This window comes from Anoplopoma fimbria, chromosome 8 (genome assembly GCF_027596085.1).
Source record: "Anoplopoma fimbria isolate UVic2021 breed Golden Eagle Sablefish chromosome 8, Afim_UVic_2022, whole genome shotgun sequence".
Lineage (NCBI taxonomy): Eukaryota > Metazoa > Chordata > Actinopteri > Perciformes > Anoplopomatidae > Anoplopoma > Anoplopoma fimbria.
The window spans coordinates 19,031,494-19,044,993 of record NC_072456.1 but is presented as its reverse complement, the minus strand read 5'-3'; the positions used below and the strand labels follow the sequence as shown (position 1 = coordinate 19,044,993).

General features: G+C 41.9%; 1 protein-coding gene across 1 annotated transcript in view; it reads right to left on the bottom strand.

Annotated features, from left to right (window-relative positions):
* acbd6 (acyl-CoA binding domain containing 6) overlaps positions 1 to 12,102 on the bottom strand; it is a 28,705-nt gene extending 16,603 nt beyond the window's left edge. The window contains 7 exon segments of the mRNA XM_054603205.1: positions 331 to 420; positions 3,879 to 3,984; positions 8,468 to 8,541; positions 11,073 to 11,169; positions 11,353 to 11,417; positions 11,627 to 11,832; positions 11,835 to 12,102. Of these exon segments, the coding sequence (XP_054459180.1) occupies positions 331 to 420; positions 3,879 to 3,984; positions 8,468 to 8,541; positions 11,073 to 11,169; positions 11,353 to 11,417; positions 11,627 to 11,832; positions 11,835 to 11,904 (708 nt within the window). The 5' untranslated portion in view covers positions 11,905 to 12,102.
* Between the last annotated feature and the right edge of the window lie 1,398 nt (positions 12,103 to 13,500).

Genomic DNA, 13,500 nt, shown 5'->3' with positions numbered 1-13,500 from the left:
AAAAGCTGAAACTCAATATTGGTGTTTTCAGTCAATATAAAACAAGTCAAAACTCATGGCCGATGAAGCTGTTGAATGCATCTGAAACAATGGTGTTAGGTCTTTGTTAAAAATGAGAAATGGAAACTAAAAAATTAAATAGAAACTACAATGTTCAACAGCCTGAAGATGGAGGCGGGACTTTTGTTCTTTAATGGCAATAACTTCAAATGAGACATTCTCTGTAAATACTATATAAGAAATCATCAATTTCAAACAAAAGAGGCTTGTTTGATTTCCACTCATTCCTTTAGCGATTAATTATCCCAGAAAGAGGAAAAGGAAGCTCACCTGACTGTTGATGTCTGCTTTGTGCTGCAATAATACAGAAACCAGCTCCTTGTGTCCTCGGTCACAGGCCCAGTGCAGCAGAGCTCGGCCCTGCAAACAAGTGCACATCAGAGGATAAGTAGGAACCTGCTCATTTAAATGGCATGTACAAAAGTTTGAAAGAACAACTAAACAATTAAAACCACTTGTATGTTTAAATTAGCTTTATTGCAGGCAGTGTCATGTGTGGAATTTCAGACAGTTATGAATTACATCAAAAATACACAGTGCATACTCCTCCTCTACCTCATGCTCCTCAAAGTTAACTTCTACTTCAATTTGTTTCTTTGCTTTCAGACCAAATAAATGATGCACAAACATTTGATGTTTGATGTGCACATGATGTGTGTTTGATGTGCACATGTGTGCAAAGTAGAGCAGTACGGTGGTTCAAGCATAGACCGATGAGGGCTCCTGGACAAATCACAGTAACCTGCACACAGTCTGTAAAGCTTGATCGATGAGACCCCGTGCACAAAACAAGCGCGGCCCCCTGATCAGCAACCCCCTACTCTATCTCACACACATATAGCCACACACACACACACACACACACACACACACACACACACACACACACACACACACACACACACACACACACACACACACACACACACACACACACACACACACACACACACACACACACACACACTCCTTAGGTCCAAGATCCTTGTTCTAATAAAACCAAGCAAGCTCATTTTTCAGTCAGGCCAATTAGGTAAAGCAAACTCTCCAAGTTCAATTCTGTTGCTTAAATCATATTGATCACCATGGCAGCATGTTAAAATGGATACTTATGAGCCGGGCCAGAATACCAATACGTTGCTCTCTTTCTCCCTCCCTCTCTCCCTCTCTCTCTCTCTCCTGCTCTCTTCCAGGTGTTTCTGCTGATGACTTCTGGCAACATTCTCACTAAAGACCAGAGTTTACTACCTCGGGACACTGCACACTGCACTGCACACACCACACACACACACACACACACACACACACACACACACACACACACACACACACACACACACACACACACACACACACACACACACACACACACACACACACACACACACACACACACACAAACACAAGTGGGCTTTTTTGGGGGAGTTGCAGTGATTAATAAAACATTGATTGTGTCAAATAGAATAAGTGCAGCATTCAAAGCTGAGAAAACACCATTAACAGAAACATTCAGAGTTTGGGCGAGCCAGTCTGGGCATAAAGGAGAGTCTGTTCTGATTAGAGCTGAAATAGTCCGATCCAGGAAGTTAAACCATTGGTGATAAATGTTAAGCACTGAAGTGGGAAGATAAGTAAATCCTCCTTTCTCCTCATTTGAGAAGGAGGAAAGAAGCACTGCTGTTTGGAAAGATTAGCAGTTATTGGGTGAAGGAAGGAACAACTCTGACCAGAAACAAACGTTGATCAATGTATGCAAAATGTAGGTACATTCTTCTTCTTCCTGTCCTCTCTCCTCAGCTCTGCCCCAATGCTCACTTGTGTTTTGGCATGTTTAGGTTAGTAAGAATCAGTACGTATGCAGTGTAGGCAAGTATGCAAAAGTGTGTTGCACATTGGACAGGAGCTAACATGCATCAATATAATGCTAAAAATCACATTGGAAACATACATTTATGCAAAAGTATCCCTATCTTACCAAACAGATTACTTAAAGTCAGTACAGATGTTGTCTGTTTGATATTTATGAAAGGTTATTCCACAATTCTGGTCAATAATAAACCTCTCTAGACTTTTGTGTTGACTGCAGGTAACCAACTTAACCAACACATGATATTATTAATTTTTCCTAGTCATGCTTTATGGTATTCAGACCATTCAGGATCTTCTACTTTGCCACACTAGTTGGTTTGAGTCAACAATGAACCAATACAGAGTTAGATGTTTAAGAGTGAAACACTCTGGTGTTGGAGTTAATTGTTCATGATTTAAAAATGAACCACATTCATAGAATTCATGGAACCTAATTAGATTGGAATGGTTATAAAAATACAAGCAGTTTGATGATTTTGGAAGAGCAACAATGATAAGATTTATCAAAAAGAACATATTAATGACAAATAGGGGTAAATATATAAACTGGCAAGCATCTCCACAATTGAAGGAATGCAACACAAAACTATAAATTATATTTATCTTGTTTTAGAATTGTTAATAAAATGTTTTAATTGGGGTCAACAGCTGTGTCCTCTCTTTTGGGAAGCAATAAACATTTGAACTATTTAATTTACATCCAAACAATCCATCTTGTCGTCAGAGAGGTGATTATGACTCAAATATCCCTTTTTGACAATTCATATAAATTACATACAAAATAATCTAATAATGTCCGTCCTTCCTTCTGTTTTCCCCCATTAATGGTTTTGAGAAGTACATACCTTTACATAATGTTTTATCCTACAGGAAACATCCTATTTTGATCGTGTTATCATTTTATGTGTCTTTATCATTAATCATTTCTGATCAATGAATAACACCTTTTGGTTCCCTGATTTTTCTGTTTTTGTTTTATTGTTACTTGAATATAATTGTGATGCTAGGTGGCTGCTGCTTGTTATCTTTCTGAAAAAATAAGTTTTCATCTGCCACTGTGTCTGAGCAAACAAGAGCAATGTGTAACATATTAGCATGACGGGATGACCAACCAAACCTGTCCTAATGTATTCTAGAAATCCTCCACACAGCTCCAGCCTAAACTGGTATTTAGTTTTTTTGGGGCCGACTACTATAAATACATAACACAGGTGGATATGTGGCCTCACACCTAAAGAGTACCACTCTCTCACTGAGCGGCAGGAGCAGATCAGGCTTCTTGCTGATGTGAAACTTACTTCACCATTGCCCTCTGCTGTTGAGCAAGCTGCACTGCAGGAGCACAAAAACGACAACAACGGCCGTGGACAGACAAAGCTTTCTCTGCCGAGGTCCCTCGACCATCTGGCCTCTGGCTGGGAACTCACAGGCCGACTGCTTATCTGAAGAGCGGCTGTGATGAAAAGGGAGGCAGAGAGTGAGCCATTTGGCCTGGCCGATAATGAATCGGGGACAGATGAATGGATATCAGGGTCAATCCAGAAAACACCTTCGCCATGGTAATAGCTGTTCGCACAATTTACTCACCGCTGCCTGAGGAGTGGCTCCCATGTGTTTGTGCTTCAGATCGTTGAAAACCATTATGTAACGATTGCAAAAAAAGAGCTGCATGAACCGTCCCCCAGTGACCTGTATTCTTTCATGATACTCCACTGATCATTTTCATCTGCCCTCCTGCACCAGGGGTCAGGGCACATAACCATAACCCTGCAGCATGTACAGACTCAGTGCCTTGCTAAAGGGCACTTCACCCTCCTGACATGGGGGTTGAGCATGGATCCTCTGGATACATAAATTCCCCTTTCTCTCTGCCCCCTGTCGCAACATACCAACACTATGACATTACAGTTTCCCTTGATGTATTTCTAGACGCTGCGCTCTGTAGTTACCTCTTCGTCTTTATTATTGACATCCACTTTCTGGGAGATGATGGCCTTGCTGATGTGGTCGATGTTATTTTCTCTGCAGTAGTCAAAGATGTTCTTGTCTTCTTCCCTGAGGGTGACACAAAAACAGAGATAAAGGAGAACATTCAGTCCACTTTATTATTTTCTTTTTATTTGTGGGTAAAGAATCAGATTACTTTGTTTTGCTTTTCTTTGGTTTTACCTAAACCAGATTTTGGGATAAATATGTGTGAGATTTCAGGAGCCTCTACACCAACACAATGGAGGTGAATTGATTAGGTTTCTTTACACATTCAGTCCCGTTTGTTAATTTATCATTGGAACTACTTCTTACTGAAGAAATAGTCCCAAGATAAATAGTGACAGCATGTAGTCTATGATGCAGAGTAACAGGGACACTGAGAAAATACTTTTTCTGTAATTTGGTTTTTTTTTATTTGGGTTTTCTTTAACTGCTGTGCCTGTCAATTAAGTGCTTTATGTGTGAAGTGTGTGTGTACACCATGCTACTAGATCATTTAGTCATCAATGAAACAGACCTAAAAGATAACGCAAACGCATAACTAGTCTCTCTGTGTCACACGCACGCACGCACGCACGCACGCACACAAGCAGCAGCCGCACGCGACGCACATCCAACCGGGACGCACACACACACACACCACACACACACACACACACACACACACACACACACACACACACACACACACACACACACACACACACACACACACACACACACACACACACACACACACACACACACACACACATCCTATCCCACCTCTGATTATATCTCTGTGTCTCTAATCACCTCCTGGCTTTGGGGACAGGAGTGAGTGCTGGGGGGAGACAGGGTGCAGTGGTGTTGGTGGTGGTGGTGGTGGTGGGTGAAGGGGAGAGAAGGGGCGAAATCTCATTTGGAGCTTTACGCCTTCCCCTCCCCTCTTACCCGATAGCGGCCATTCAGATTAATTGAATTTAGTGCTCTATTGTCTGACAGGAACCCCGGCATACCAGCCGCTTTACCACTCCCACGCAGTAAGTCAGTCATCCCCAAGGCCAAATCCCCCAGTTCCTGTCTGTGATGTCTGCTCGCTCTGCTGCACTGGGCCTCACAAATCCCACAGCACACACCTGTTTCTAGACACACAGGAGACGACGTGGGCTGTTCTCCTATCAGATTGGGGATGTTGTTTAGCTTCATGTTGAGTATGTGGCCATAACTCTATCATAGGTAGGGGTTCAGTTAGCTCAAACTGCTCTGTTAGCATGATGATACAGAGGTTTGGCCACGAAAATTCAAGCCGAAAAGTCATATTTTAAAAGAAATGATTTGCATGAAATAAAGACATCATAATTAATTACAATTATCTAATTACAAAAGGGGCCATATTACACAACATTGTGTTGGCATTTAATCAATGATTTGAGTTTTTGTTAAGATTGTCACATCCTAACTAAATGAATCACAAATGAAGATGAGTCAGGATATGGGTTTAACGCCTCAAAGATTAGTGAATCAAATGTGCAGCAATTTAGATAATCAATTAATTGTTTCACGTCATTCTTTAGGAATATCTTTGGGGTTTGGACTGTTGGTCAGACAAAACAAAACATCTGAAGACATCAACTTGGGTTTTGGGAATTGGTGATGGGGATTATTTACCCTTTTCTTACATTTTAACCAATTTCAACCAAACAATTCTTTACCACCTCTGCTAAACATTTTTTGCTGGAAATCCTTGTTTGCACCCAGACAAAAGCAAACCAGAGGCACTGTTGGACTAACAGCCAATGAAATGGATTTCTGAGGATTTCCAATAGTCTTTTTCCTGACGTCTTTCAGCTTGAAGAGAACGGGGCTGTATATGAAAAATGTGTTTATCCATCATTTTTGCAGGTGACACACACACACAACACAACAAAAACACAGTTGGCAGCATCACTAGCAAGACATCTGACAAGTGTATATGCTTGATAGGCTGTGTGTACTGATATGTTTGATACAAAGAGCAACAGCTGAATCTAAGAATCGTAGCGCAGTTCTTCGGTCCCACTGCAACCCACTGCCCTCCAACATCTGCCCCCTCTCCACAAACACAGCTGGATCAACTACAACTTAAAACTACCTATAGTGGAGATAAAACATTCTGACTCATCATAAAAACATTGTATTGTTTACTGTGAGGATACACAAACAAAGTTTTGTCTGCTGTTTGTTCTTTAATGAACCCCTGTACTTCCCTTTCTTCAGCTTTTCATCTACACGCTTTATCTCCCCCGGCTCTCTCGTTCCTCCCCTCCCTCTTCCCGCCATCGCCTCATCAGCCTGTGATGAATTATGAATAACTCATTACACTTTTATCACTTCTGGGTTATGTATGAGCACATTCATTTACATACTCCTGATTACCAGCGCTATGTTTATTCATGAGCCTCCACACTGGGCCACACCCACTTCCTTGTCTGATGGCCACGGTGACCCAAAGTGTCCCTGATGTGTGGCCGCCATCCGTCTCCCCCGGCAACTAATCAATAGGCCAGCTCATCAGTCTTTCGTCGATGGTCGGACGGGGCTGGCCTGACGGGCGCATGACACATCCTCACACATATAAAGCACGAGCACACGTCTAATGCAGTGTAAGGTTATATAGAATACACAATGCTAAAAGAAGACACAATCAGACACAACCAACACGTGTATTTAGTCCATTGCACAGTGAGAGTAACACACACACACACACACACACACACACACACACACACACACACACACACACACACACACACACACACACACACACACACACACACACACACACACACACACACACTTTAAACAATCAAATGATTAATGTGGGTCCTATAAACGACCTGACATCAACAGCACTGCAATGCATGCTGGGAAGGTCACAGGCTACTCTGTCATCACAGCAGCTGGGGTACCAAGGGTTTTGTGTGCGTTTCTGTATGTGTGCGTTAGTGTGTTGCGTGCTCACGTGTGTGTGTGTGTGTGTGTGTGTGTGTGTGTGTGTGTGTGTGTGTGTGTGTGTGTGTGTGTGTGTGTGTGTGTGTGTGTGTGTGTGTGTGTCCGTCCAGTCCGGTGTACTGGCAGATATGTCCTTCATCCATCAGGCTAAACTGGCCACAGTGGTGGAGAACACTCATCTACCTGACCTGAGCTTCACTGATCAACACCACAGCCACGCCATCCATCACACACATACACACAAACACACACCCACCCACACACACGGTCATCACTTCCCCTATAGGACCACGGTCGGCACTCTCAACATGGCTGAGCTCCACAGAAGTACGAGAAACAATGAGAACTCAAATAACTCAGCGGTGGCTTCCAGCACAGCGTCCAGACATCAAAGCATCCAGTGTTTATCAGAGTCCTGTTTTCAAGGTGGGTGAGAGAATTACAGATGTAGCATTCAAAGCCTCTTCAATCACACACTGATCAGCTCAGTAGCCCAGGGATATCGCTAATCAATCCTGCTTGTGTCGATACACACACAAACAAACACACACACACACACACACACACATATCGAGATGAGCAATGCAATTAACTCTGTCTGGTTAACAGGTGCTTAGCTGTTTAATATGGAGTGGGTCTGTGTCTGTGTGTGTTTGTGTGTGATTGTGTGTGAGAGACAGGAAATTGAAATGCAGCAGAGCAGTGAGTGTGACAGTTCCGGCAGGTTACGCATGGATTCGGATGCAATCGTGTCGACGTATAGCGGCAAGTGTATATTTATGTGTGCACACGTGTGCATAGGTGTGTGTACGTGTCATGTTAATGACTTCCTCCTTGCTGGTTTCCCCCCCGGGGCATCGTTGCTACTGGATATCACCGATGGAAAGCATCGTTGCGGGAAACCTGCTGTACCTGCCTCTCTCTGCTGTACCCGGCACGTCTTCATCACCGCCCTCCCCCAAAGTACCTCCCGAATCGTAGCGTAATTAAAAAGGGGAGACTCTGGCCTCCTCTTTCCAAGACCGTGCATACTAATCAGATACAGCCATTTAGGAAGGAAAACCTGCAGGATTCACACATCTAATTTTCATCTCCAAAAGAGCTCTTTTTTCATTGAAATGAAGATGAGGTTTTTTAAGCTTGAGTAAGTCTGCCAGGCAGAAGTAAATGGAGAATATATTTCATTAACATAAATCAGAACTGTATGACGTCTCCTGGCCCGGGCTACAGTTCCGGTCTGTTGAATGGAATCAAATACAGCATCAAGGCCAGTGGTTAACAAAGCCAGACTCAGATCCAGTTGACCTTAGCATAAGATAAGAAGTGATTCACAACTGAAGCAAAAAGCTGAGTCTGTTTCAGCACAATCAAGAACTGGGAAATTGCATTTTAATGCTTTGGTCTCTGAAAACACAACCTCAGAACACAGAGTGAAATAAAGAGAGTGTGTGAGAGATGTGTATGGAGTCAACAATGCACAACGTAGGTCTATGAGATGCTTTCCCAGAGTAATCTATGTAATGGGCAGTTTCTGATGTGTGTGTGTATGTGTGTGTGTTACTTTTGATGTAAATACCTGATCATCTCCTCCTGGTATAGAGAGCTGACTGCTGCTCCAAAGCCCGTTCTTCTTTCTGCTCCTCGTCTTTCCTGTCAAATTAAAAACACACATTAACGAACAACATTCACCTTAAAATATTACATTTTAGACATTGTTAACAAAACCTACTTCTTGTTCAATGATAGCTGGTGTGAAACACCAACCTAGCCTAGTTTGGCTTAGTTCAGCAGCCTGTGTTGTTGTTTTGTGTGCTCAATGCTACACAAAAGGGTTGGTCCATCTACTCAATGTACCTGTAGCAAAGCTAATGCATGACACAGACAAAGTTCAAAATGTGCAATTTTGAAACAAGCCTCTGGGGCTATAGACATGACCTCATAGGCAGTAAATGACTAACAATATGCACAAGACCAATATAAAACGTACAGCGCCTTAATTGTCACTCTTGTTAATCTTCTGTGTTCCACATTCAGTTCAGCCAGGACTTTATTACCCGGCCTATTCTTCACTGGCCAACCTCGACTCACAAAAGCACCCCCACAAATCTGATTCCAGAAAATAGAGAAAGTGGGGAGAACATGACAAGCGAAGCAAAACAACGATACGTGCACTTTTGGGAGAACCCAATTCACTTCAGAAACTCAGAATATTCGCTAATGCACTGGCCCTGCTCCTCTGCAGAATAATGTAATATAAAGCCAGTGTCTGCTCAACAATTGAGGCAGGAACAGAGGTCAAAGTCTTGCTATTATTCTCTCCCCTGCTTCTCTGTCTATGCACTCCTACTTACACCGTTTGACTGTGGTTCCCAAAGAATAGCGACTGCCATGCTATGGTGCTTTGTTAACACTAATACAATCAGCTTCTTTTCAGGTGGACAGTTGTGCGTTTGCTGGCCTGTCTGCCGGGCTCTCTCCTGGCATTGTGCAGCTGTGGGGCAGACTCAGCGAGTATTGCCCCGCAGCATGGCCGAAGAGAAAAGAATGTGTCAGAATTGGACATGTGGTTGACATTGACGCCATTAAAGAGACATAAATATGGAAGGAAAGGAATGAAACAGGGGTTGGGTTAATAAAAGAGTGAAGGGGTTACAGAATACAAGAGGGTGGGGGGAGGATTAATAGAGGAAAAGCAGCCAGCATAGAGGTGGAGAACAAAGAGGGAAAAGTGCAGCAAGGAAGAGGTGAGGGAAGCCAGAGGACAAGCAGATAATGGAAACGAAGAGTACAATAGGTCACACAGGACATGTGACAGGCCTCTTAAGGCACTCGTAAATGTATTCTTTGGCTTCCAATTCTAGAGAAAACAACCTACTTAAATCCTTTTGGGCGGTGCTTGTATAGGATTTGGTGATCGTGAATCCTGTTTTGAGAGTATGCTACACTTGTAGAAGGATCCACACACTCTTGTCCAGATGTTGCCTCATATGGACATGGCAGCCACACTCATTACAAGCGACGGAAACTTAGTCTAAAATTCCCACAAATTAGCAGAACGGTCCAGCCCTCTCCAGAACAATGCAGACTAAATTCAGGAAACAATTTCCATATTGTTGGCCTAATATCAACCATCTCAATTTTGGAACATTATTTTTTATGTAAAACCCTCAATGTGTAGACAAAGCAAAACTACATCAGTGGGCTTTGTCTAATATTTATATTCATATTTACCCAGAAGTCAGCAAAACATTTGAAGTGAAAATCACACCTGACAAGTTTGTTCTTAGTGTCCCAATAATAATACTCTTCCCAACCAAGCAGACAGTACAAATGTGTTGTTGTTGTAACTAAATGCTTCTGCTGCTGCCCCAAAGGACAGCCTGTCCATGGCAACATAATTCTCCTGACACAGTCGAGTGATATGACCACAGGGATATGACAAAGGTCTTGTAGAGATGTAAACAGTCTCTCTCATGTCAACATACACACAGGCACATCTCACTATGACAGTTTCTTGCATGATTCATAGCCAAAAATGTCAGCTATTGAGGAAGACAACATAACCTTCTCATTTATTTTTCATGCTTCATGAACAGAATAAAGAGCCACTGAAAGGCCCGGGACATAATGACAATGTGACTCTGACCTCTGCTGGCAAAAAGAACGCACTGCATCAGTAAAGGGCAGCAATGAGATCGGATGTTTCTATATTTGTCATCCTTTTTGGGTTAAACCTGGAGCAGAGCTTTGTCGAATACTAATGCCAATTTTAAGCACCCCTAAAGGCTGGTTTTAATACACATAAAGGTGGTTGGAATTTGCTTTTTAGCAGAATGTTATAATACGGTAGGCAATGTATAATCTACTGGACAGGAGTAGGAACTTTTTCCTGAATGGATGAATTTGACCTTCAGTTCAGTATCATGACAAATGACAAACAGCATTAAGCAGAACAAAATAAGATATCTTAATTTCACCAAGTCTGCCACCAGTTTACCCTCTGTGATGTTTACATCATTCCCTTAAGAAAGTATTATTAAACCTCCCTGTTCCTACCCTACTGAATCCACTATAATGGTACTCCGAATGATACAAAGCAGTAGTAGTACCATACACTGTAGTTTATAATCAAGATTGGTGTTGGCAATAAGCTTTGACTTCACAGAGATTGTTCTTATTACCTTTGTGCAGCCTTCAGGGTCTAACACATTGACACAGGAAATGTACTCCTGCATTGCCTGATCTGGCTCCATGTCTCCAAGCTGCTTCCAAGCTTGCCTGTAATGACATCATAATCATAATAATGTTTTAGAAAGGTTTCATTGTGGAAAAAAACAATACAATAATTTAACAGAGAAGAAACTTTAATTTGAACTCTCATTGAAACTGAAAACATATTTAGGAAAGAAGACATTTAAGAACTTATTTATGCAAAGTGGCTTCTAATTTTAAGCTACATACCATTTTCTCTGTCCTTCAAAGTCAAAGAAGCCAGGCTTTGTCGTATTGCACTTTCCAACTTTGGCCTGAAAATAAAACAAGTATATCTTGTATTATCCAAACATTATTACATCAGATTATAATATATAAAAACTCATCTGTCAAAAATGAGGGATGCCACAAGGATGTTTGGGGATTCAATGGATGTGATTATTATCTAAAGTCACATGGTGCTAGTATTTGAGGGGTTATATTTAGCCTGCACGAAAAGAGTGACATTTAATCCGACGCTCACCTGTTTGTATCGTGCATACAGGTACAGCAGCTGGTCCCTGCTGGCCGTCTGAACCAGATCTCGCACCCGGTCGGCTGCAGACTGAAACTCCCGCTCCAGCTCTTCTCCCTCCAATCGGTCCCCCATTTCCACGGCGCTGCAGTCAAATTTACTCAAACCCAGGTCCGAGTCCGAGTCCGAGCCTGCCCCACCGAGAGGCTCCCCGTGTCGGGCCGGGCTGGATCTGTACCTGAGCCAGTCGCAGTGTCCGGAGAGGACGACGGCGACCCAGAAGCCATTGTTATTATTGTTTATAACGTTGGCGTATCGTCAGAGATGACGTAACGCCCTGGATCTCAATTAAAAACGTTAAACACGAACGGAGAGTAGCTGCCCTTAATATCTTTGAAAAGTATTTCAGCGCCGATTTTGTCTTTTAATCCGTTATCACTGAGAATCCGTGACAGCCGGATTTGTTTCTCTCGTTGGTCCGTCTCTGGTACTGCAACGTAAAAGCACCGGCTACATTCACGGCCAGGGACAAAGGTTCCGGTTGCATCCCTGTGTGTGCTCCGCGCTGCTAATTTGGTAAAAAAAATAAAAAATAAAAAAAAAACAAACGAGGAAAAAAGTGTAACACTGTCGTTTTATTTTAATATGACTATGTTTTTCAAAGATAGCAAAACCTACATGAACCTACAACCAGCTCTGTCTGCCATCCCAGTAGACCAGATGACACTAAAACACCTCTGCAATATTAATACACTGTGCAATACAATAGTTATAATAGTTTCTGTCTGTATATATAATATTTCAGATACTGTGGATTCTTTACTGTTTTTTACTGTTTTTTTATTGCTCATTTGCTTATTTATAATTCTAATCACTTATTTTTGTTTTTTTGTCTCTTGTTTGCACTACCCTCTTTGCTGCTGTAATCCTGTAAATTTCCCCGCTGCGGGACTAATAAAGGATTATCTTGTTTTATGAACAGAAAATCTTTTGGGGCGTTTGTTGTTTTTTTGTGTGTGCGTGTGTGTGTGTGTGTGTGTGTGTGTGTGTGTGTGTGTGTGTGTGTGTGTGTGTGTGTGTGTGTGTGTGCTAATCATTCGGTTGACATGACAACAGCTGACATACACGTTAATTAATTGGTGTCAATTAACGTCAACTTCTGACGTCACTTCATAAGTTAGTTAAGTAGCTTGGAGTATGTCAATTGGTTCTTAGGACGGATCAAATTTATTATTTATTATTTAAGTATTTTTAAACATAAACTATTTGCATTGTATCTCATACATTTGTCATTGTGGTAATTATTTAGTGTGTTCCGTGTGCGGCAGTTCTGTCAGTGTTTAATTAACGTTAATATTTCATTTCAGTTACTGTTTTTTATTGCTCATCTGCTTATTTATAATACTTATTTTGATCTTGTGTTTTTTTTATTTACTATGTCTCTTGTTTGCACTATCCTCTTTGCTGCTGTAATCCTGTAAATTTCCCCGCTGCGGGACTAATAAAGGATTATTTTATTTTATCTCTTATCTTATCTCTAACGTTATTATAAAGGAATATAATAATAATATCTACATGGTTGCTAGGTGATAGTCTTGATCTACAGCCTAGTAGTGCAGGTTGTAGTCGCCTCTGTTTACGGCCAACAGCCCGAGTCTAATTTCAGTTTCAATACTCAGGTCGGTTTCCTATCCTCTACTGCAGCAACTTTCAGTTTTGTTGACACCTTTAATGAGGGAAATATATCTATTTATACCCATTGGGGGCAAAATGCATTAGCGCAATTGGTCCAGCAGGTGCTGCTGTTGGCATAATGATGAAGTTTCACCTGCAACAGGCACTCAGCAGTTGTCCCAAACCAGATCAACTCAAAACCAGTGTAA